We start from the raw sequence: 20,599 nt of genomic DNA on the forward strand, positions 1-20,599 counted from the left end.
GGGGAGGAAAAGCCTCATCTTTCATTTCCATTCCCTCTCAGACAGGAAGTCTCCCAAAAACCTGAGCTGGGATCAGACCAGCAAGATCAATCCACTATGACAGAGTCCCTTCCACTTCAGATAACTACAACAGGGTCACTTCAGGCGAACAGAGTTACTTGGTGTCCCACATAAGAAACACTGTGGAAATCTCTCTGGTGGAACTCCATCTTCAAAAGATTTAGGAAGGTTCCCTATTTTCCTCCAAGTCAACCCTGCAGAGTTGAATCTGTCTTTCCACAAGCTTTTGTGAAGCTGGTAGAAACAAAGTGTGCTTCTCCTGATTCTGTTCCCAAGCTGCGTGAATACTGCTTCAGGTTCTATGAGATGAACCCTGATTTCTGCAGTGCCTGGTAGTCTCACACCACAGCAGATCATTCTAGGTGCTCAGATCTGCTTCCACATATTAATGTATCCCTTCACATCCCCTGGTCAGGAAAACAAAAAAGGCTATTAAATGATCATTTGAGCTGCGTAGCATTCAGATCAGTATCACAATCCTCTTGCACTTCTAGAGTACCAATCAAGTGGCTGACTGAGAAGGAGACAGGTTGTTTCCTCCGAGCTGCCCCCCTTGGTATGCAGGAACCTTGCAAGGGGGCTTATCTCTGTTCCTGCGGCCAAAGACATGGCCCAATATTTTAACAGCTTAGGGGCCAATTTAGGGGCATCTAACCTTTGACCTCGTCCCATAGGGCCCTAAGACAAGGCAGAATATCCTGCAAACTATTAATCATCCCTACCAGGCCACATGCCCAGATCCCAAAGTCAAGAAAAGAAAAAAGGGGTCTTACTCTAGGTACTTCATAGTCCACAGAAGCTGAGAAGATCCAAGATCTAAAATGACAGGTTTCTGAGTAGCAGCTGTGTTAGTCTGTATCCGCAAAAAGAAAAGGAGTACTTGTGGCACCTTAGAGACCTAACAAATTTATCTGAGCATAAGCTTCATCAGATGAAGTGAGCTGTAGCTCACGAAAGCTTATGCTCAAATAAATTTGTTAGTCTCTAAGGTGCCACAAGATCTAAAATGAATTACTTTGTCAAATACCACATGGATTCTCTCCACTCAAGGCTATCAGCTGTAGAATTCAGATAACTATCTGGCATCCACTGAAATTGAGAACTCAGATCCTCATATTCCAGACCAGAGGTTCTGCTGCAGGCCATTTGCACTTCCAGTTTAAAGCTCTAATCTTCAGAAAGCATCATGATTGTCACTAAGGACTAGGATCTGGGCCCAATGGTCCAGAAAACTTCAGCAGCAGTACACATGACCTGACAACATGTAGTTACCTTGGTCTGGTGGCAAATGAAAATACGGCTCTCCTCCCCAGAAACTGCTGTCTCTTAGGAGCCATAATTAATATGGAAGACACACAGGTAATTCCCTTCCCCTGATTGAACTCCTCCATCTCAAGGCCCCAATTCATCCTTTTGAGCTCAGGGAGTCAGCAGCTATCCAGTTGTACATGGCCTGGCTGGAGGCTCATCTACTGTGAAGACCTGATGGAAACGGCTAAGTTCCCTTCTCAATGTCTGCTTGAGTATATGTTAGCGTCCCATGTCACTCCTCAAGAGAGGAAAACTTGGAACATCTAATTCCTTCCCTTCAAGCAATAAAAGTTTCTCTCATTTGGTGACAGGAAAGCAGAGTTTTCTCACCATGAAGAGATCCCCACTGCAGGACAACTGGGATCCTCAGTTAATCACAGATGTGCAGCTTCCACAAATAAGGGTTCTTCACAGTAAGTCCAAGGATTGTGGTCTTCACAGGAATGAAACCACACTTCAGCATCCTGGAACTTAGGGTCATCAGGTTGGTTCTTAAGTTCTTGGAGATCCTTCTTTCAGCCATGTCTCAATCAGGTTAGATAGAATAGCTGAACTGGCCTACCTGAATGATCAAGGAAGGCTTTAGAGTATTCCCCTCTAAAGTGAACCCAACATCCTATTACACAGGGAAAAGAAAGACTGGGATCCCTCAATGTCCTACAAGTATCTGGCCATCTGAATGATCAAGGTTATTGGTTGAGCTACAAGGAAATCTATCCAAGGAAATAGTCCCTCTATTAGGAAAACTGTTGTCTGATTCCAGCCTCTCTCGAATAACTTCTTGCTGGAAGAAGGAAGGGTTCGTGAGCCTTGGATAGGGATAGGTAGTTTACCCCCTCTTCTCTTCCCATGATCTCATTCTGGAGAAAATAGGCAGGACTCAGTGCCATCCAATTCCCCTAGACTCAAAGTAGCCAAGATGAGTCTTCTTCATAGAGTTCCTTAAGCAGTACCAAGACAGCCTTTGCCAACCAGAAAAATAGGATATCGTATAACAGGGCCAACCCTCCACCATGATGCGATTACCCTCCATTTCAAGAATTGCCTCACTGATGCTCTCTCACCTCAAAACCAGGAATGTTTAATCAGTCCTTGTCATCTTTCTCCACTGCTGAAAGAGGAGCCTATCTTTTTTCCTTTTGGTGCAGATATAATCAAATCTTGGCTTTGAGATTCCCTACCCCTTCCATTCTACATTTCTTTCAGGATGGGTCTGACAAAGGGCTCTCTACATGGACCTTAATGTCCAGGCTTCAAATATTCCATAGGAGATCTCGCAGTGGGATCCAACTTCACATCCAGGTTTTTTAAAGCAGTCTCTTACCTGAGCCTGGTAAGACTCTTGTTCCCTCTTGGAACCCAAACTTGGTGCTAGATGCCATAAATTCATCCTCACCATTCTCTCTCTCTCTCAGTTATAGAAAGTGGTCTTTCTAGTGGCCATCCCTTAGGTATGAGAGCTGAGGAAATTACAGACATTGCTCATGATCCCCCATATATTATTTTACAGAAAGAAAAAGTAGTTTCTCCCCAAGGTGGCCTCAGGTCTTCCTTCTTAACTAGGAGATCTTACTCCCCAACTTTGGGTCTTGAGATTGGAGCTGAACTCATCCAGTGGAATTTCCTGGATATCCAACAAACACTTAAGCTCTGCTTTTTCTGAACATTTCTGCAAGTCTAGGTCCCTGTTTGTACAGTACGAAGGACCTCATAAATCGGAAAAGGTATCTAAACACCTTTTCCCAGTGAATCAGAGCCTACATTCAGCACTCCTATTCGGTTGTAGGCCTCCCCTATTCAGAACTGTTTTAAGTTCATTCTACCCAAACTACCCAGGCTATGTGCTAAGCAGAATATAGAGGCCATTGGTAGACATCCTCTGTCAGGCTGTAATTAACTTCTTGAGTCATTATTGGCTGGATTATCAAGCAACAGTTGCAGTGTCTTCAGTCAGCAAGTTTTTAGAGGGATTTTTTCCCAGCAGCCCTAGGGAGTAGATCCACTCACTTTAATGAGCTCTGACTGGCTGATCTCCTTTCTAACTTGTTCTCCCAGATTCTCCCCTTCCATCACCTTACCCTGGCCCACTTTAGCTTCTCCGTAGTTACTCTTTCCCTTCCTGGGTATGATCACTGCAAGTCATCAATTCGTCCAGATTAATGACAGCAACGTCATTGAAAAACAATTTTGTCTCACCTTATGTTTTATGATGTGGCCACACCAGTTTGGATATCTACCTAGGGTGCCTCAGCCGCAACTGGACTCTGGCTAAGTGACTAGATAATTATCGTAGTATATATAGGCTAACCATCTGCACACCAGGACAATGAAAAACAGGTTGCAAAAATCCTGCTCCCAGGACTAGCTACCATCTGATCAGCTGAGAACTGAGGAGGACAGAAACATTCATTCACAGTAGTGTTGCCATATGAACAATTAGTGAGATAAGAGAAATAGGGTTTAACCTGTACACTACCAAATTCACTCCACACACCATGGTGTCTAACATCTTTTTGTTCCCTCACAGTACCAGATGCTATAAATACCCAATGGAAACGAGGTATAGATTAACAGGAAAATATTTCTAAGATAATATGATTTGGTAATGACATACATGGTAAAAGCCCCCACATAGTGCAGTCCAACCAGATCTTGAGTGGCTAAAGGATTTCTACAGTAGTACTTCCTCCGTTACTACCACCAGTGGAGCTGCACCAGTGATAATGCCAATTGTAGAAAATTTTAAGAAAAATGCTAGCACTGACAAGGCCTTACATTGCAGTAATTATGCCAAGTTGCACCTACCTAGTTTGACTCTTGCGGAGTGTAAGCCCACCAGTTTTATTACACAGTTTCTTTTGTTTTAATCTGATTCTCGGTAGAGACTCTTAATAAATCTTCTTTTTAATTAGACCATTTGAATAATTTTTGAGTTAAAAAAAATTGCAGTGCATCCTTGAAAGGAAGACAATATTATATCTTCACATGAGAGGCAGCCAGGGAGAAAACAGTACCTAGTGCAGGAGCACTTGGCTAAGGCAATCCCCCAGGAATTGCCACTAGCTTCAGTCAGTAGGGGACACAAGGAAATGTGGTAAAGAGGCAAGAACAGGGGCAATGCAGAGGCAGGATCAGATGACCAAAGGCTACATTTGGTGTAAAGATATAGAATCCCCACAGTGAAATAAAAATAAACAACTAAAACCAAAAAGCGGGGAAAGTTTTTTTGTTTTGCTTTGGTTTTTGGGGTGTGGAGAAAGTGTAAGGAAGAGAAACAAGAGGACTTATGACCATATTTTATTTATTTATTTTTTTAAAGAAACAGCGGCTCAGAGCCAAGCAAAGAGATAAATTCCAATTTTAAGATGCTTAGCAAGATCAGAATTGTATCAACGGATCAACAGAATTATAAGGAAAATGGGCCCTCAAAGCTGGGCAGGAGATGAGCAACAGAGAATGGTGGCACCTCAGAAGGGGTTAACCAAACATAGTTTGTACCAAGAGATAGTCCACTTTCATAAGACTGACAGCAATGCAAATGTGGGCTTGCCAAGTGGACCAGATCGATGTGGGGCACCCGAGCAGGAGGCAGACAATCTAGAGAAGACTATGTTAGAGGAAAGCAACAATGAATGCAGTGTCCACAATTAATGGAGGAAAAGCCAGGGACAATATGAGTGGTTAGGATAACTGGAACCTGAAGTGGGAGAAACATCAGCTGGAGCAAGAAAAAAGACTGCAGCTGGAGAGAAACTGGCAGAGAGAAGGTCCACCAGCATAAGGAAAAGCGGCATGCTAAGTGTAAGAGGAAAGTGTGAGAGAGTATGAAATGGACATCAAGGCCAGGATCGGGGTTGGAGAGGATTAACATTAGGCTTCTATTTTTTGAGAATCTTGGCCTAAGAATCTAGATAACCAGTGTCTGAACAGTGCAGTTAAATGGAGACAGAAACAACACATTCAATTCCATATCCAATGTAGATTACAAACTGTTCCTAAAATATAGAGATGGGGACATTTTTGGTTTCTTTCAGAAGGCCTTAAGAAAGAGGGCATATAATAGGAAGTCAACAATGGATAAGATGAGGTTTCTAACTTCCTTTCTGAACTGTAAGGTACTGACAATGTAAACCTGGATATCGTGAATTATGGAAAAATTAAGACGGCCAGAGAAACCTGAACTGACATTTCGAGGCTCATAGAAAGAAATTTTGGGGAGCTCAAAAGTGTGATGAAAATTATTATGAATTTGCAAATTAAACAGGAAAATAGCTAAGGAAATAGATAAACAGGAACAGGGTTTCCATTATAGAGAAAGAGTCGGAGCTAACAGGCATGAAATAATTTTATCAACATTGTTATTTAGACTTGTGAGCATGATTGGATATTGACTCCCCAAAATGTTGCACAAGCTGGTAAGATAACTAATCCCTATGAAAACAGCCATGTGAAAACAGAGAAGAAAACCTAAGAGGGAACAGACAGGCAACAGGGGCACAAAGCCTGAACCAGGCAGAGGCAGACATTTTGATCAACCACAGGGAGCAGACTGGGAAGAGATGTTACATCTGCCAAAAGGATGACTACCCCATTAGCCACCAGAGGTCATCTGTACCTCTATAAGGGCAGCTTTCACCTATGAACAATAAAATAAACTGCATCAAGCATCCGCTTGATGAGGAAAGTCACAGGCCATAGCCAACAGAAAAGAATGACATATATGCTATTAAATTCACTCCATGAACAATCTGCATATTTATTGCTTGTCCCCTACCAGGACCAGATGCTCTAAATAACCAATGGAAATGGGGGGAGGGGAGATAACAGATTATATTAATGGGCAAAATATTTCAAAGATATCATTATTTTAAAAATTATGTACATGCTTTTAAAGCCCCAACTGGAGCAAACCAGTCAGCTGATTGGTGGGCAAAGCACATCTACACAAGCACTCCCTCCATTACTACCACAACTGGAGCTGCACAAGTAGCAGTGCAATCGGGGAAAATTTTAAGAAAAATGGTAGTGCTGATAAGGCCTTACTTTATAATAACTTTTCTAAGATGTGCCTACCTATCTTAACTCTTGCCAACTATAAGACTAGATATGTTATGCATAATTTTTTGTTTTAATCTGATTGTGTCTATATAATCTTAATACATCTTGTTTTTAACTAGATTGTGTGTGTCTCAGATTGTTTAGAGGTAAAGTCACTGCAATATGGTCTAGGAAGGAAGAAAGCCTTATGATCACTTGTGAGAGACAGTTGAGTACCTATCCTGGAGCACCTGCCTGAGGGAATCCCTTAATGTGTCAGTATCTAAAGTATATAGGGGACTGAAAGTTATACTCCCCTCCTCATGGGGCAATGCATCAGAGTTAAGTGAAGGTTCTCTGCTCCCAAAAGGATCCATCATGGATGCAAGTAATTCCCCACTGTGACACTGTGCCAGGCTGTCCCAGCATGAGAGTGGGCAGAAGGGCCAACAGAGTGGAGTGTGCACTAAAGGGACACTCTTCTTATCCTTAAGCGATTTTATACATCCAAAAAGTATTACAAAAGCCCAACCCCAAAATGTTAATACTGAAAAATATCTATCTTGCATAAAATACTTACAAAAACTAAACATGAATAAATATTCTTACACTGCATATGTTGTGCCATAACCCAGTTGTGGAGCAGCCTGTAGTTTTCTACAGACCCCTTTACCATTTCTACCAACAAGTCGTAAGCAGCAGCCCTTGAAGAATGTGACTTGCATTTTGGCTGTTGTCTATCTTTTAGACTTGGCAGCAAAAACAGAAGATTGAAGATGTCTCTTAGAAACTCCTGTAAAACAATTCAATCAGTAGGTATATCAGTTTGTACAAATATTAAAAACACTGTTAGATAAGTTTATATAGTTTCAAACTTTCTAGGAGGCTTCCTCCATCAGATAAAAACAATTTTAATGTTCTGTAGATAAATTTTGGACTGCAAACTTTGACAGTGTCTCCTTTACACCATCCTCTGTATATTATATAACATAGCAAAAAGCAGTCTTCAAATAATTTGAAGAGAAGCATTGTAAATGTGTTACATTATCATGATGTAAAGATAAATATGTCCACCAAAAAAAAGTTAAGACAAATTATCTGTAGCTCTAGCATAACACTGTTATTTGGCATAAAAAAACAGAAAAAAATTAATGAAGACTGCCAAACATCCATAATTGAGTTATATTCAGGTTTAAGTTAGACTTGAAGATTACTCATGTTATGTAACACTGCCAATTTAAAACATCGTTATTCCTACAAATCATATTAACATAATAGGTCATGTATATTATACCAAAAACAACTGTTATAACACTATGAAATTTATACACTTCACAGTTCTGTACAATTATTTTCTTTTTCTTTGTAAATAAATTAAATAATAAAGAAAGAAATACATACTGATGTTACACATGAAATACACATACTACACAAGCAATGATCAACAGAATTTCTGATATAAAAAGATTGGGTAAAATCCAAGTCAATGACTAAACTTCCATTGACTTTAGTGGGACAGAATTTCACCCAGGTTATTTTAATTTACACTGACAAAACTATCCAGGCACACCTTTAAAAAAAAAAAAAGTGTCTTTGAAAAGGTCAGTTTCATCCATTACTATTTATCCATAAAAGTAATGTATTATCAGTCTGTGTTTTAATGTTCACATACTAAAATTGATTTTAAGTGTCCCACTGCTGTAGATTCAGGTTTTTGTTTTTAAATATGATTTTAATGACAAATGCTGTATTTTAAATAATGCTCCATGAACAAATTGAATCCATGTTAAATGAACTAAAAAGAGAGCAAACAATGGATGTTCCAAGTCATGTTGATATTAGGCAACAGATACACAGGTAGTAATTTGTTACCCATATTTGCCACACCAGATCAGTATGACAAGAAATTCGGAAGGGAGGGGGACGCGGGGGGGCGGAGAGTAAGTCTAAACTTATCCCTGTCCTGTTTTAGTCACATTAATTCAACAACAATAAAATAAAAAAAAACCAAAAGACACATATTACAAGCCCTAGGATTCACATCCCTCTAATAAGATGACCACATTTTTCAAAAAATTACACCACTTTTCTAAATATATAGTAGGGAGTCATAAGTAGGAGGGAAGGTTGTGTGCAGAAAATTTAAGTAGCAACGGAGGAGTGGAGGCTTTTTTGCAAACAGCAAGAGACAGGTTGGGAGTACTTATTAATGGGAAGGGGGAGAGAGTAGAGGTAAAAGGGCTGACAGCTGGTATGAAACAGGCTGTGTGAGATTTTCACAGGATAGTTTGAACAGTTGGCTAATGTGTTAAAAATACACTTTGTAAACCACAAATGCTTGCAGCCAGGAATAAATATTTAGGGAGTGTCTGCACTAGCCTTTACAAATGTGTTACCTGCCTGCCTTTAATTAGCTTCAGGTAAAAAAAAATAATCTAGTGTAGATATACACTTAGGAAGGAGAGGGGACAAGTAAACACTGTAGTGCATTGAACACACTGAGCACTAGTCTACACGACAAAGTTATGTCAACGTAAGTCACCTTGTGTCCACCTATTTGTGCATATGTCTACACTCAAATATGTCTTTTGCTGATGTAAGCGCCCAGTTACAGCAATGCAATATCATCATCTCCCCAAATGGCTTTGAGCCATGGTCAATCTACTGTAATCAATGCAACCCAAGCGTAGACACTGCAACGTATGTCGACCCTAATAGTTCCCCAGCAGTTGTCCCACAATGCCCAATACTGACCGCTCTGGTCACAACAGTGAACTCCACCGCCCAGGCATCACAGAGACCTGAAGCCACCCTGTTGCTTTAAAACTCCTGTGTATTTTTGAAATGCCTTTTCCGGAATGCCCAGTTTAGCAAGCACACATAGCAGCTCTTCCTTGCTGTGTTGCAACTGCCCAACCAGACCTGTGGAGAGAAGAGGCTGGGCAGGCACAGCTATGGACCAGTCTTAGAAATGTGGAAATTTAAGGAAGACTGTACATGGGATGCAGGTGAAGGGGTATGACAGGGATCAGCAGAACTGCTGAAGGAAAGTGAAGGCACTGCAACAGGTGTACTACATGGCCACAGAGGCCAACAGTTCACCTGGTGACAAGGCACAAACTGCCACTTGAACAGAGAGCTGCATGCCATACTTGTCAGAGATCCCACCAGCACCCTGCAGACGACCCTGGATACCTCAGTGGAGGGCGAGATGGAGACCCCTCCAGCTATACCATGAGCCCAGATCTTTGAGACTCCACCACAATCTAGCCAGCCAAGCACTGGCAAACCCAATCCAGGGAAAGGACTCTCGGTGTGTACATGCATTCTCCCTTAAAATTTTTAAATGTGAAGATGGCAGCCAGCTCAATACCAGGCTATCAGGACACAGGTACCTATTGTTAATTGTTTTACTCATACAAAAAAGAGGTAGAGGTACAACAAACAGAGGAAGAGTTGTTATTGGGGTTTCATTTCCCTGTAGGGTTAAGGAGGGGACCAAGTGCAGTAGTTTGCTTATGTACATAGGCTATTCCTGGTATCTTCCTGAGAGATCTTGATGACACTTTCACAGGGGTAACTCTGCAATCCTTTCTCGATGGTTTCTAAGGATGGCTGACTTATTTCTTCCTCTCAGGTAGGACACTTTTCTATGCCACTTCATGATGACTTCAGCAGCACCACTGCATTAAAGGGACTAGCAGCATAAGGGCCTGGGCAGCTGAGGACGCCATCTGTTTCTGTGCCTTTGTGACCCTCAAGAGTGAAATATCAACTAAAATCACCGTCTGCAGAAAATAGTGCCAGTAACCAGTGCCATTACCCTGTACTTGTATCCATGGAAACAGGGGCCAAATTTCATTGTTTTACACACTGAACAGTTCCCTTATTTCCCTCACCCCTCACCCAGGCAAGCCATCTTCACCATGGCTGCGGCTAGAGAGCAGTGCTGTGCAGAAGTGCTCCAAAGCTTAAGTGTCAGTAAGCATATCTTAATTAAAACTTTTATGAGTAAAAGGGAAGGGAGCTCTGTGTAAGCTCAAAAGCTTGACTCTCCCACCAGCAGAAGTCTGTCCAATAAAAAATATTATCTCACCCACTTTGTCTCTCTAACACTTGGTGTATGTTTGGCTGAAATAGACTAAAATGGACACAAATGTTTTCCACCATTCTAATTTTAAAGCGCTGTTCTGTAAAGTTTTATAAGTTTGCACTGTATTGTTTTTTAATTGCACATTATTTTTGCACTATTTTTGGTACACAATCCATTTTTATTTTTTGGAAATAAATTAATCTTTATAACTTGGTCATATCAACCACAGAACGCCTAGCACTACTCAAAACACAAAACCACAACAGAGCCAGGGAACACAGATTCAGGAACAAACAGCGTAATAATTATAAAAATACAGTAAGCACCATATAATTGATAGGTTCATTAAAAGACAGTTTGATATGCAGAAATGTAGACTCAGCACTACACAATTCCTAACGCCACACCCCCGCTCCCCCGAAATGTCCAACACAGCACATTACTGTGGCTGACCATTAAAGTGCTCTTTCGAGGCCTCCCTCACCCACACAGCTCTGCGCTGAACTGTTCTAATGGCCCTTTGGTCTGGTTGTTCAAAGTCAGCAGACACCACTCCACCCCAGCAGCAATTTTTCCCCCTTTGCTTCACAGATATTATGCAGAACACAGCAGACAGCTATAACCATCAGGATATTCTTTTCACTGAGATCTATCTAGTGAGTAAACACTGACAGCATCCCTTCAATCTACTGAAAGCACAGTCAACTGTCATTCTGCACCTGTTGAGCCAACAGCTGACTCTTTCCTTGGGGCTGTCAAGGTTATCGTATACGGCTTCATGAGTCCCGGGGACCATGAAGTAGGCTGGGTCCTCCAGGACCACTACTGGCATTTCAATGTAGCCAATGGTAATCCCCGATTGGGAAAAAAAACTTACGCGCTTTCAGCTTCTTGAACAGTCCTGTATTTGTAAACATGTGAGCATTGTGCACCTTCTCTGACTAGCCCACACTGATATCAGTGAATCATCCCCAGTGAGCCATCTATGTTTCAAAACAGTAGGAAAAATAGCCCTTTCTGTTGATGTACTCTGTGGCAAGGTGGGCTAAAGTGAAAATAGGAATATGTGCCTTGTATCACCCCACTGCAGTTCAGGAATCCCACAGTTGCAAATCCATCCACAACAACCAGCGCATTACCTAGAGCAGAGGTTCTCAACCTGTGGCCCAATCAATACACAGTTGCGGCCCATGTGACATTCTCAGGGCCATACAGGTAGTATATATATTGTGTGGATGCCGTTCACATAACACATAGAGAGCTGCATATGCAGCTCACAATAGTAAATAGGTTGAGAACCACTGGTGTCGATGCTTCCTACATCAATGGAAGGGGTTTTTCTGTCAATGCAGGTAATCCACATCTCCAAGAGGCAGTAGCTAGGTCGATGGAAGAATACTTCTGTCCACCTAGCCATGTCTACACCTGGGATTAAGTCGACCTAAATACAGTGCTCACGGCGGGAAATATTTTGCAGTCCTGAGTGATGTAGCTAGGTTGACCTAAGTTTTAGATGTGGACCAGGACTAAATAAAAGGATCTTGCAAAAGAGACCTTCTCAAGGTTTGTGAGGAACTGAATACTCTTCTAACTTGGTGATAAAGCACAGGGCACCCACACAGATGTTACATGTCCACTACTACAATCTATAGACTGTAGTAACAGCAACTAATCCCCAGATATGGGAGGCTTTGGTCAGTGCCTTATTCTATTAAGTCCACTGAGTATGGCGCCTGCTACAGCACTAACAACATTACAAAGATTTCTCCCCAGAAATCTTCTAGTCAGAGAGCCATATCCTGATCTCTGAAAAGTACCCTGAGTGAGATCTTCTATAGGTCAATGTACTTAACCAATGAATATTTAGGGAGTGTCTGCACTGGCCTTTACAAATGTGTTATCTGCCTGGCAATTAATGATGTTCAGGACATTTTCATGCTTCAAAAATCCATTTTAGTAAAAATTCCAGAAGAATTGGAATACGTGGTTTCTTGGAGTTAAATCCTTTTATTTTGGCACCAATAGGAGAGTTTGTCCAAACTCTTGCACAAGCAAAAAGGGCAGAAGGTCTGCAGGAGGCTAAGAGAGGAATATATCACCTTGCCACTCAATAGCCAAGCCTTCAGACTCAGGTAGTCTGAATAGGAAAGCCTACCTCACTCTCACACTTGAGTACATGAAAGAAGACACTGGGAATTTTTTCTTTTGAGAGGGAAGGGGCCAAGGGTGGGAATTTGTGTAGATTTTTCAAGAATTCTCAACAGATGAGAATGACTCTGGCTGCTGAACCCTACATGCTGAAGACCACAGTTCTACCATTGCAGAGGAGTTTCTGCAGGAGTCTTGCTGCTGTGTAAAGATGGGGAGCTGTCAGCATCTGAGCCACTTCCCATGGAGTAATAAGGATCTATAGACTAGGGTAGTAGTGGGATATCTACCCTTTTGTGACTTGCAAATATTGGCCTTTTGCCCACACTATTTTATTGATTCTGCCATGCTGGAAGAGAGGAGGGGAGGGGAGGAGCTTGGCAGGTGCTCCCATTCAAAAAATGACAAAAAATGGACATGCCTTCACTAGAAAAAAAAAAAGGTACATTTTTTAAATGTTTGCTAATGTGTTCAAAATACACCTTTCTTCCTAGTGTAGATATAAGCAGTGTACTCTCCTAGAAGAAGGAAGTCAAAGGAGCAAAAGTACCATTCGCTACTGCCCCAGAACTTAATTTTTAAAAGTTTTGTAACAACAGGTAAGGTGGCAGCACCAAACCATCACTTTGTTTGTATGAACAAAGAAAGAGAATCTGAAGTGAAGGTGGAAAAGGAGTGGCCATATTTCAGAATCCGCTGGACAAGACTGAGCTGCCGCCAATATTTTTCAAAGAGAAAGAGAGTCCAAATGTATCACTCTGGAGAAAAGTTTATGATCAAGCAAACCTGCTCCAATATGGTTCCTGGTACTTAAAAGGGAAACTGCCCATTTGCTTCACACCAATACAATGAAATAAATAGACACAGGCTATTTTATAATAGGCAAATCAAATAGTAAATTATAACATTTTAAATAGTTTTTTTTTAATTATATTGGTCAAGACTTATTCTCAAATAATATGTTGGGACCCTAGTCATTAAGCAAAAACAAAATTCTGCTTGAAAAATCATCTGTTGTGGCTGCTGCTCTGATCACATTCAGCTCTTCTTCAAACCCCTTTACTGGCTTCCCCTCAACATACATATATCTCAGGTCCTTTTCTTTAGCTTCAAGGCTCTGCACAATTTTACTCCTCTCTCGTTTTCTTTTAGTCCTCTCCTCACTCCTTTGCTTTACCCAAGCTGCATGACCTTGCCTTCTGTGTCCTCCTCCTTCCCCTCTTCTCTCCGTACTGTCTTCCAAACTGCACTCTATGCCTTGAATTCCCATCCTTCTGGTTTTCAACTTCTCTTCCTTCAGATCTCTCCTTAAAACACACTTTTCCCAAGAGGCCTATAAACTCTTGTCTTTTCAAAGTATTGTTAGCAAAATGAAACACAAAAAACCCGAAAGCCACATAAATTCATTGTAACAAAATTTGTTCTAATGAGAAGTACTAAATTCAACTCCTTAGTAACTTGTTTTTTTTACCTGTCCTATCCCCCCATCCTTCAACTATCTGCTGTCTACTTAGACCGTACAATCCTCATGGGACAGATTAATACTCATTTAGAACAAAAGTATCACACATACGAGATTACACTAATACGTAGAAATACTGTTATTACTGAAAACTAATATTACATTAGGTAATGCCAAAGTTAGAAAGAGATTATTATACTTTCAGATAATAAAATTACCAGGAGGCATTTTACGTTTCTAAATTAGAAAAAGGGACTTTGAGCTAGCCAAACAGGATTAAATGAAGTCACATATACGGGTCTAATTATTGATTGAAACCTCATCATGGACTTGATCCAAAGCCTAGTGAACTCAATGGAAAGACTCTCATTGATTTCAATGAGCTTTAGATTTGCAGATCTCATGTTTCATATATGCCTCTGTAAATCACTCCCATAGTCAGACCAAAAGTTTGAACAGAGCACTGAAGAGTAGAGCAAAAGTTGTGTGCAAGAGCTTTGCTTTTTTATTTTAGGAATGGAATTCTCAGCCCCAACAAGCCAAGGTGCTATGCAAGCTGGTCATGGACACAGGGAAGGATCACAAACACAAGTCCACTACTTCCTCCATAATCACATCTCATCAGGGGATCTACACAACACGTAGGGATGGAAAGAATAGTATAGCATTAGGTGTCTGTCCATATGTGCAGCTGACTTTCAGCTTTAAGCTACTTTAGGATCTTCTACAGGTGCATGAGATGCCCCAGGATGTGGTCCAGGAAAAACAGGTATCAGTGATTCGTACGAACTTGGAAAAAGCTGAGCAGCCCTGAAAATGCTGATGATTAGATAGCTAGATAGACAGATAAATAAAGGATCTCCAAGAGACAAGAATTTTGTCCTGAGGTTAAAAATGGCTAGAAAGAAAAGTGTGTGTGTGTGTGTGAGATAAAATATCAAATTAGGAAATATGTTTCCTTCAATCATCATATGACAAGGGAACAGTATTTATGCAACCCCCTACACTGAAGAGAGTAAAACAAAACTTAAAATGAAGTAGTTTACAGTCACAGGAGGTAACGTCAGTTAATTGGTATTTTCCAAGTCCTTTATTCTTACCTGTCCTTCCCGGGAAAATTTAAAAGGTGGTTTGTGTTTAATAACACTCGTTGCAAGCCGCAGGAGTCCTGTAAGACCATCATCTTCTATGTTACCATCTTGATGATCAAGGATTTCTCTGCTACAGAAAAAAAAATTAAGGTCAATATGTCCCATTAAGAATACATAAAATACAAACTTTAAAATAAAATTTACATCCCCAAATCTTACCTTCGAATGCAGTCAGCGAGGTGTCTTGCTAGGGCATCTAAATCAAGCAGCGTTGTCTGAATTAAAAATAAAGGAAAATGGAATACAAATAAAAAATAATCATACATTTTATACGCTCTTGTTTGATTCACAAACCAAACTAAATAACCTTAGTTTGCCGCTATGTATACATTTGAATTGGACTGGATTTTCACATGAGAAGGAGAGGTTACTCACTTTGTTCAGTAACTTGATTTACTTGAGATGTGTGTTGCTGTGGGTGCTCCACTTTAGGTGACCATGCACCCTGCGCTTTTGATTGGAGATTTTTGGTAGTAAAGCCTGTCCAACCCATGAATGTGCCCTACACATCCCTGTGCCCCATACGAAGGCTACATAGGGCTATGCAGGTGAACTGCTCTCAGTTCCTTCTCTACCACGAAGTCCCACAGAGGAAACTCTAAAGTAGAGGGGAAGGAGGGCGGGTAGTGGAGCAACCACAGGGACACACATTTTGAAGAACTCCAGTTACTGCACAAGATAAGTAACCTCTCCTTTCCCTGTGGATGCTCCTCTTCAGGTGACTCCATAGCAGTAACCCCCCCTAAGGAGGTGGCAGGTTCAGAACAGTGTCCAGCACTGAAGAAAGAACTGCGATGCCTACTGCAGCATCCAATCTAGAAGCGTGAACTGACACGTAGTGGCTGGAAAAAATATACACCGAAATCCACGTTGCAACTTTGGAGATTTCAGCAACTGCAACATCCTTGAGTAGGGCTACAGACAGACTGTGATCTAGTAGAATGCACAGTTACTAGTAGGGGAGGCTGAGTATCAGCGAAACCACAGGAGGCAATAACGCACCCAGAGATCCATTTAGAAAGTCTGTGTGAAGATATTGGCTCCCCCAGACCCATCCACAATAGAAACAAAGAGTCTAGGGGACTTCCTGAATAGCCTACTTCTCTTCAAGTAAAAAAAGCTAATGCTCTCTTAACATCTAGTGTACAGAAGGTAGCTTCCTGTGTTGTCTGATGGGGTTTAGGGAAAAACTGAAAGGCGAACAGTCTGGCTAATGTGAAATTCAGAAGAAACCTTAGGTCAAAATTTTGGATGTGGTTTTAATGATACCTTCCCCTTAGAGAACACAGTAAATGGAGGGCCTGCCATTAGGGCCCCAATCTTCCCAACCCTTCAAGCAGAAGTGATAGCCACCAAAAAGGCAGCCTTCATAGATAAATGTAACAGAAAGCAGATAACTAGGGGCTCAAAAGGCTGTTTCATGAGACAGTTAAGAACTAAAGTTGGATCTCTAATCTGCAGGAAAAGATTCACAAGACCTTTCAGGGATCTCATTGTGGTCAGATGGGCAAAAAGCTGAGAAATTGTTATTGCCACTAAGTGAACCTTGATAGAACTCATGGAAAGACCCGATGTCTTCAATTCCAACAGGTAATTAAAGACTGTGGAAAGAAACGACTTGACAGATGAAAGATGGCGGTTACATAAAAGACTGCATCCTCTCCATTTTTGGAGATTACATGCATCCTGTAGATTCCTTCCTGCTATTTAAAACCACATTTTGTACTGCTAGTGAACATGACTCCTCCTGTCCTGAGAACAACGGAGGGACCAGGTTTGGAATTGCAGAACAATCAGGTCAGGGTGAAGCATCTGAAATAGATCCTGAGATAACAGTTGAGAATTGATTGGGAGCCACCATAGAAGGCAAGAGGTGAGTGTGATGAGGTAAGGAAACCAAACTTGTCTTGGCTAAGTTGGTGCAATCAAAGTTACACTGGCTTGGTCCTGCTTGATCTTGTTGAGATCCTTTAAAACAATGGAGTGGTCGATATGCATAAAAAAAAGATCCCTTGTCCATGTAATAAGAAAGGCATCTCCTAGAGATTGGGAATTGAGTCCTCCTCTGAAAGTTCTCCTCTGCAGAATTTGCTGCACTTCACGTTGGCTCCAGTGGCAAAAAGATGACCCTCTGGAAATCCCCATGCTAGGAATATTTTGTTGAGGACTCGAAAGTCCAACTCCCATTTATAATTTAGGGAAAAAATGTCTGCTGAGGTCATCCGCCAAGATGTTTTGTATATCGGAAGGTAAGAAGCTGAAATGACTATCAGGATGGCTATGCATCAATTCCAAAGCTTTATCACTTTGGTGCAGAACAAGGGTGAACATGCTCCTGCTTAACCCTGATGACTGATAAAACACATACAAGCTCCATTGCCTATCATGATCTTGAGTGACTTGCTTTTGATTAGGGAAAGAGTGTAGCACCAAGCTTTTCTGACCACTCTTAACTCCAGCAGACTGATGTGCAAGCGTTGTTCTTGTTGTGACCATTTGCCTTGGGCTCTGTGAGGACCCACATGTGCTCTCCATCCCAAGAGGGATGTAAATTGTTATCCTGACCATAGGGGGACTCTGGATGAATGAGATTCCTGCACAAACCTTTAGGAAGGATTCTTCCACCAGGTGAGTGGCTCAAGGACCCAGCTGAGTACAGGAACCTCCTTGTTCAGACTGATTTGTTGGGTATGCAAACTGTCCTGAGGCACACCTGGAGACATCAAAGATGTAACCTGGAGTTTTGTATTACAAAAAACACAAACTGCCATAAGCACCAGCAGTTGCAGACATGTCCTGACTGGAACTTGTGGACTGAGCTGCGTTCTTTGGATAAGGTTTTTCAGAGCGGAGGTTTGTCAGGAGGGAGATAAGCCCTGTCCATCACTGAATCCAAAAACGCTCCTGTAAAAAGGATTGGGGTCAAGGTTTATTTCTCACTTATTTGTAGGCCTAAAGTATGGAACAGTGAAGTTGTTGTTGAACTGCTGACTGCACCTCCTAATATCAGCAGCATTTCAGGAGCCGCTCATCAAGGTAGGGAAACACTGTTTTCCAAGCTGTTGGTGGTGAGCAGCTATGACCCCCATGATTCTTGAGAAAAACCCGTGGGGCAGAAGGAAGGCTGCAGGATACGAGCCGATACTTGTAGTAGTGATTGTGACTGAATGTGAAATGGATGAATTGTTATGTGGAGAAGTAGGCATGTTTGAGGTCGAGAGTTGAAAACCAGTCCTTGGACTCTAGGGAGGGAATTATAGCTGCCAGGGACATTGACTGCATTGCACCTTTAAGCAGGGAGGGGAGGGAGGAGCAGTTGTCCAGCTTGCCGGGGGGGGGGGGGGGAAGGAATAGCACTTTATGCCAGGAGTGGGGGAGCGAGGCTCAGAAGCTGCTGCAAAAGGGGGAGTGGGTCAGTGTGGCAATGCTGACTCATCTTCAGGGACCGGAAGGGCTGGGAAGTTTAAAACAGGAGAGAAGCCCCTTTTCGCTGGACCAGGCAGAGCTGCACCCACCCTCCTTCCCCTTGAGGTGGCAAAAATACCAGGTTTAGCCGGGACCTGCTGTGGGCTTCATGCTAGCCGCTCCTTTATAGGGGGGCTGGGAAGGAATTTTTTCCTCACCACCAGATTTGGCTTAGGTGGAATGGGAGGGGGTTTTCGCCTTCCTTACAACAGTTTCAGGGAGGGTTCTGTTATGGTGAGTAGGGAGGGGAGTTAGGCTAAGATGTCGCAACTCATTATGTAAGTCTGGGGCAGATGTCCAGTGCAGGTGCTCCATAGGGAAAATATACAGGGACTGGATAAATGACTTGGTAAAGGACTTAAAAAGGAGATGCTGGTTAAAGGAGTGAAAGGTGGGGAGAGAGGGTTTGGGGCTTCTATGACTGTTATGGCAGAAAGCCAACCCTCTTTTCTTATAGTCCACCTTAACCCTTGTTCAGGGGTGGGGGTGAGTGGTAAGGTCCCAGCAACGGGTTGGCTGGGGGACCTGGATGGAAAAAGAGGGAGACTGGCAGAAGCCCCCATGGATAGATATTGAATGAAAATGGAGATATCTGCCCTGTACACTTTTATCTGTCAGGTAGTCCCAGACATCTAATAATAAAGTTGCAGCCTGATTAAAACCGTATCAAGTGTCTCCTGCCCTTCTTTTGGTATAGCTGGACAATGTCCTGATTTTCAGATGTCTGACATACTTGTTCAATTGTCTGAAATCCAGTAAAGGCCTCCAACACCCATTTTTCTTCGGTATCAGAAAATATCTTGGATGATTTGCCTCTGTGTTGAGCTGGAACTGGTCCTATGGTCCCTAGACTTAGGAGCACTGTGATCTCCTGTCTCAGTAATTGATTGTGAGAGGGGTCCCTGAGGAGGGACGGGGAAGGGAGGTCGGAGGGCAGGTAAACTAGATAGTCTAACCCAATGTAATGGCCTCCAATACGCATTTGTCTAATGTCATAGCCTCGCATGCTTGCTCCCATACAGCCAAGAAACTCTACTGGGTGACACGCTTCATTAGGTCCTTGAATTGCCAAAAGTCATCAGCTAAAGATGGCAGTGGTGCGGGGCCAGCTCTAGGCACCAACAAAACAAGCAGGTGCTTGGGGCGGCACATTTCTAGGGGTGGCATTCCAGCACCGGCCATGCAGCCCCTAGAAATGTGCCCCCGCCAGCCCCGCTCGCCTCCGCTCCACCTCCTCCCCTGAGCGTGCCGCCGCCGCTCCGCTTCTCCCCCGTCCCTCCCAGGCTTGCCACATGGCAAGCCTGGGAGGGAGGAGAAGCCGAACAGTGGCGCATTCCGGGGAGGTGGCGGTGATGGAGCGGAGGTGAGCTGGGACAGGGAGTGGTTCCTCTACCCCCCTGCACCGTTAGTTCTTGCGCTCCCCCCCCCACTCACCTCTGCTCCGCCTGCTCCCCTGAACGCGCTGCCTCTCCCTCACCTGAGAGGGAGGGGGGAGAATCGGAGTGGCGGCATGTTCAGGGGAGCAGGCGGAGCGGAGGTGAGCTAGGGCAGGTGGTTGCGGGGGCGGGGGGGAGCTGCAGGAAGCAAGGGGGGGAGAAATGTGGCATGCCTGGGGGAGGAGGCGGGGCTGGGGATTTGGGGAAGGGCTTGGGAAGGGGCAGAGTTGGGGTGTAGCCGTGGGGCACGAAAAAAAAGTGGGGACTGCCAAATTTTTTTTTGCTTGGGGTGGCAAAAATCCGAGAGCCGGCCCTGCAGTGGTGGCATTGCTATCTTATAAGATAATTAGAAATCAATATTTGTAAGTGGAGTCAGTTCCTTTTCTGTCCTTGCCTTTTGCTCCTCAAAGGAGTCCTCTGCTGATCCAGAGTGGAA

The 20,599-nt window shown here is 42.8% G+C and overlaps 1 protein-coding gene across 12 annotated transcripts in view; it reads right to left on the reverse strand.

Annotated features, from left to right (window-relative positions):
* Positions 1–20,599, reverse strand: part of USP34 (ubiquitin specific peptidase 34) — a 266,169-nt gene that overhangs the window by 78,390 nt on the left and 167,180 nt on the right. For all 12 annotated transcript variants that reach the window (XM_073339379.2, XM_073339385.2, XM_073339383.2 and 9 more), the window contains 3 exons: positions 15,422–15,477; positions 15,212–15,332; positions 7,018–7,201 (listed from right to left, as the gene is read on the reverse strand). In XM_073339379.2, the coding sequence (XP_073195480.1) occupies positions 7,018–7,201; positions 15,212–15,332; positions 15,422–15,477 (361 nt within the window). The remainder of the gene's footprint in view (positions 1–7,017; positions 7,202–15,211; positions 15,333–15,421; positions 15,478–20,599) is intronic.

The sequence above is a fragment of the Lepidochelys kempii genome, chromosome 3 (assembly GCF_965140285.1).
Source record: "Lepidochelys kempii isolate rLepKem1 chromosome 3, rLepKem1.hap1, whole genome shotgun sequence".
NCBI lineage: Eukaryota > Metazoa > Chordata > Testudines > Cheloniidae > Lepidochelys > Lepidochelys kempii.